This window comes from Octopus bimaculoides, chromosome 7, assembly GCF_001194135.2.
Source record: "Octopus bimaculoides isolate UCB-OBI-ISO-001 chromosome 7, ASM119413v2, whole genome shotgun sequence".
Taxonomy (NCBI): Eukaryota; Metazoa; Mollusca; class Cephalopoda; order Octopoda; family Octopodidae; genus Octopus; species Octopus bimaculoides.
In genome coordinates, this window is record NC_068987.1 from 38,038,127 (window position 1) to 38,043,535 (window position 5,409).

The 5,409-nt window shown below is 35.9% G+C and overlaps 2 protein-coding genes across 2 annotated transcripts in view; both read left to right on the plus strand.

Moving 5' to 3' along the window:
* The window catches only part of LOC106876459 (caspase-7), a 787,012-nt gene that overhangs the window by 314,336 nt on the left and 467,267 nt on the right, over positions 1 to 5,409 (plus strand). The gene's annotated exons all lie outside the window — the stretch shown is intronic.
* Positions 1 to 5,409, plus strand: part of LOC106883978 (transmembrane channel-like protein 7) — a 141,539-nt gene that overhangs the window by 29,085 nt on the left and 107,045 nt on the right. The window contains exon 2 of the mRNA XM_014935137.2: positions 3,225 to 3,291. Within this exon, the coding sequence (XP_014790623.1) occupies positions 3,225 to 3,291 (67 nt within the window). The remainder of the gene's footprint in view (positions 1 to 3,224; positions 3,292 to 5,409) is intronic.

Here is a 5,409-nt window from a genome sequence, read left to right on the forward strand (position 1 = left end):
ATATATATATATATATATATATACTATTTATTTGTTTAAGGGTTGTTCTGGGCAAAGTGCGAAAATAATCCTGACAGTTCAAAAACCGTAAAAACCCATGTAATTTGCTCACTTGTGTAATTTACGCAGGTGATTTTTCAGGATAAAATTTATTAAAAAAAGCTTCTCATGTAAGATTCGCATCCAAAGGTTTTTAGAATTGCAGATATGGCCAGGGGAAGAGTGTTTTCAATTTAGTTGTATTTAGCATAATTTCACTTTTGATTAGATTTTATTAAATTTTCATGAAATAAAAAATAATTTCCGTTTAACAGGTATCACATTGAAAGCTATTAAATTACAAAGTATTTGTGTTGTTTATAATAATCTCTATTTTACATTTCTTGCCCACAAGAGATTATATCCGATCTTTGGCATACTGCTGTATATCTTCATAAATCACCACAGGAAAAGTTATTGCTAAGAATTATCAACCAAAACAAAGCTGATAAATACGCACAGGTGTTACAAATTAAGTTTAATTACCAATAAACATCAACTTGGATGACACTTTACTCAACCGACAGAGGAAGGTGACCGATAAAACTGATTATGTAAGCAGAATTCTGTCTTCTTGGCTCAAGTTCTGATTTCCCCATATTCTTGTGGGAACTTTTGATACGGAGTATCGAAATTTTAATCCCTTTCACACTTATAAAATGTCAAATAAACTTTAAAATTTGTCATTACCGTTATTGTCGGTATCGGCAGAACTTATGAATCGTTTACTGCGAAGGAAAAATTAAATATGTTGAATATGCATTTGAATACAGCAATAGAGCTGCCGGGAGGCATTTTAATGTTAACGAAGCTAATGTTCGAAATTGGCGTAAACAGTACGACAAACTTAAAACTATGCCTAGAAATAATCAGACAAAAATAAAACCATACAATCAAGATTATCCATATCATTACATTTTTTCCAGTCAGGAATATCCATATCACTATGTATGTCAATGCTGCTCCATTGCAATAGGTAGAAACTCAAAGCAATGTAAAATTTGGCCTGGAGCGTGATTACCAGCATGAACGTCATACTTCAAAAAGTAACCACTAGCAAGCGGTCACTCTAATGATATTGCTTCTCTAATAAATGGAGGGAGAAATGACAAAAGAGAAAGATAAAGAAAAACAGATGGGTTATTTCCCCTTGGCGATTAAAGGAAAATAGATGGGCTATATCTGGACCCCTTCTAGGGAACCTAGCCGTCCAATTATAGATTTTTATTGAACTGCAATGAGCCTAGTGACAAACTGGATGTTGGTTTAACATATTATTATTATTATTATTATTATTATTATTATTATTATTGATTTGACTCAGGTTCGGTCCTATTCCAGGTAGGATTTATGTGGGTGGCGGGTAACTAAGTGCTTAGAACCCTCCTGATAACCTTTCCTATCCCTGAAAGGCAAACTTTCTGTAGAAGCTCTACAGGTCATTCTATTCCAATCTTCGAATCTAGTACTCTTTCGACTCGATGATTGTGCCATGTGTTTCCAGCTTCAAATCCTCATTTCTGGCAGTTTCCAGTGTAAAACTTTTACAACTTGGTCGTGTTGCCGTTTTTTTATATTCTTCGTGTGCCAACTTGGGGCATTCTTCCATGAAATGTGCCACTGTCTCGTTACAAGTTACATTTTTCTGACACATTCTCTCCATATATATTTTTTCTCAAGTTGTCTGTTTTTATCGCTTGATTTTGGGCTGCTACAATCAGGTTCTCTGTTTCTTTTTTTAATTGCCCCTTTTTTAACCAAGCTCAGGTTTTTGTTTCACATACGTTTTCAGTGTCTCTCCAAAATTGGCCATGCAAAGGTTTCTCTGCGATCTGTTTGATGTGCTCTCTTTGTATTTCATTTTTGTCCTTTTCTCCTATTATGCGCTCCATCACCTGTTCTTAACTATCTTTAGTAATTTCCCAGTGCTACTCTGTAAATACTCTACTAGACATTTTATTTTCATCCGCACACATTCTTCTACGGCTATTAAGCCTCTTCCACCCTAGTTTCTCCTCAAATACAGTCAGTTGATATCAGCTTTCGGATGATAAGCTTCATGCATCGTCAACAACTTCCTAGTTTTCCTGTCAAGCTTCTTTACTTCGTTTCTGGTTCAGTCTATTATTCAATTCCATATCTAATTAAGGGTACTTATTATTATTATTATTATTATTATTATTATTATTATTATTATTATTATTATTATTATTATTATTATTATCATCTGATTGGTTTTTTGCTTTGTACTTATATAAGTTGTCTCTAAGTCTCACTCAGAGACTTCAAGAGACAAGTTAGTAGTTTAAGTCGGTATTATGACTGGGATGCCATACTTTTGGCTAAAAGTTTGTTTTAAACGTAATTTGATGATAAGGGCTAGATGACAGTAAAAGATGTTTCCTATTATGTACATTAAAAAGTACTTTTGATAATGTTTACAGATTAAAATGTTTTTGGACAATATATTTCGTAGGATATGAGCAGTCCCCATGAGGACTATTTTTTGAATTTCTCCCATTTCTTTAAATTTCCCGGTATCTGAGATAAGGAGCAATCAGCCTCTTTTGCTATCATTCCTAGGGCTCCTATGACAACAGGTGTTGAACTAGTCTTAAGCTTCCACAGTTTGCCTATTTCTATTTCAAGACCTTTATATTTACTCAGTTTTAGTAGGTCTTGACAGATACATTTATGTCGATTGAGACAGTCATATCAATAAAGAGGCATGCTTTTTGTCTGAAATCCTTCGGTATTATGTCTGGCCTATTTATATCTATATTTTTTGTCAGTTTATTATTATTATTATTATTATTATTATTATTATTATTATTATTATTATTATTATTATTATTATTATTATTAACAACAGCAAAAGTAATAATAGTTCCTAATTTATGTACAAGGCCAGTACGTTTGAGAGAATGGGCTTAGTCGATACCATGAAACACACTACTTGACTGGTATTCTATTTTATTGGCCTAAAAAGGATAAAAGATATAGTTGACCTCATGACCTACCGAGATCAACTTTGCCTTTCTTACATCCGTAGTCGATAAAATAAGTACCAGTCAAGTACTGGGTTTTGAGGTAATCGATTAACCTCTTCCCCATCAAAGTTGCTGAACTTGTGCCAAAGTCTGAAACCATAATTGTTGTTATTTTTATTATTATTTTCATTGCAGGCGAAGGGAACAGGAAGGAGAATTAAAAAAAGACGTTGATCGCAGTGCCAAAGGCTTAACTAAGCAGGTACGTAAAAAAGTATTCTAATCGGTTTAATTTATTATACTCAATGATAGAAATACTGCGGAGATTAGACGTGGCTGTGCGGTAAGCCGTATCTGGGTTCAGTTTCATCGCTTGGTAAGTGTTCTCTACTATAGCCCCAGGCCGACTAAAGCCTTACGAGTGGATCTGGTTGGCGGAAACTGAAAGAAGCCAGTCGTGTGTGTGTGTGTGTTAATTTGTACCCCACCACCGCTTGACAACCGGTGTTTATGTCTCTGCAACGTAGCGGTTCGGCAAAAAGAGTTCGATAGAATAAGTACCAAGCTTAAAAGATAAGTGTTGGGATTGGTTTGTTCGATTAAATCTTTGAAGGCGGTGCCCCAGCACGGCCACAATCTAATGAGTGAAACGAGTAAATGATAAAGATAAGATACACTTTGTGAGAAGATATTACATTATTGTTTATATTACTGTAGAAAGGAATATCCAACAACACTGTTATAGGCTGTTTATATTAGAATATAAGCTAGTAAAAACAATACCACCCTATTACATTACAGCAGACATATTCATTAGCCTCATTTGGTCGTAGATGTGTATTGCTCTGCCTGAAGAGCTGAGATGGCTATATGCAATTCAATTAGCTCTCCCCTGAGAAAACATAACTCAATTAAATTGATGCCCATCTAACAAACCGTCCTGTTCAACAACTAATTGTATTTTTATACAATTTAGTCGGAGGAGGAACGGCAGCACACGAAACCCTTTCTAAGGGTCTCCCTGAGTAGTGGAAGTAAAAGAGGTTATCCTCAAACAATTGGCCTGACATGAATCCTAAAAATAATACCGACTTCGCTCACAAGAACCGGATGATGGCCTTGAATAGGATTACGGTTGAAAGCCACCACCTATGAACAAGAACGGTCTCTCGACGGGCTGACACAGTTTCCGCCAATCAATTTTTACTCACGAAACTTTGGTCGACCTAACGATATAATGGATGTCACTTGCAGAGGTTGATGTTCTTTTTCTTGTTTATACCCTAATCAGCCCTGATCCAGCAGACTTATGGTCAAGAGAATTCCAGCCATGACCACCCTGGTCTGCAACCATACTGCCGTGTCTGCAACCACGCAACTCAAATGGTAACCACAGAGTCATACATGTAATCACACAACCATGTTGATAACCATACAGTTATACCTATAACCATATAGCTATATCTGTAACCTCACTATCGTGCCGGTAACCATATAGCTTTTAACCTGTGGTCACTGCACAAACTATGACGGTAACTAGGTAACCGCACCTTTACTCACGAAGCTTGTTACCACACTGCCATACCCGTCACTCTGCTGCCAAACCTATCAGAACACAATCATGCCTGTAACTTGAAAGCTATATCTGTAATCGAGCAATGTGGCATTGATCTCTGGCCTGGATTGGTCTTACTCTACCTAAAATAACATAACTTTACATATAACAACATAGCTTTACATATAACCATGTAATCTTACCTATAACCTCACATACACACCTATAACTACATACCTCTTGTTTTCTCTGTATGTGTATGCATGCACGCGTGTGTGTGCGTGTGTGTGCATAAGTTGTATTGATAATTGGTAGGGTGCTTTAAACAGAAAATTGGTTGTTAGTTTTTTTTTTATATGACAATGAGAGATTTCGTGAACGAGAAATCAGAGCAGCAGATGATGATGATTAAGTTATTCATCATTCACTTTAATTACGTTTTAAGTATTTAATTATACAATTAAAAATGAATCCTGAGATAGCCAAATTGTCACAAATCTATAGAAGATCGTGATAACTTTTCTCAATCCTGCAGTTTATTTTATTGATCCCCAGTTGATGACAAAGAATGACTCAGCACGATTTGAATTTGGGTTATTACTTTTTTACTCTTTTACTTGTTTCAGTCATTTGGCTGTGGCCATGCTGGAGCACCACCTTTAGTCGAGTAAATCGACCCCAGGACTTATTCTTTGTAAGCCTAGTACTTATTCTTTCGGTATCTTTTGCCGAACCGCTAAGTTACGGGGACTTAAACACACCAGCATCGGTTATCAAGCGATGTTGGGGGGACAAACACAGACACGCAAACATATAGACACACAC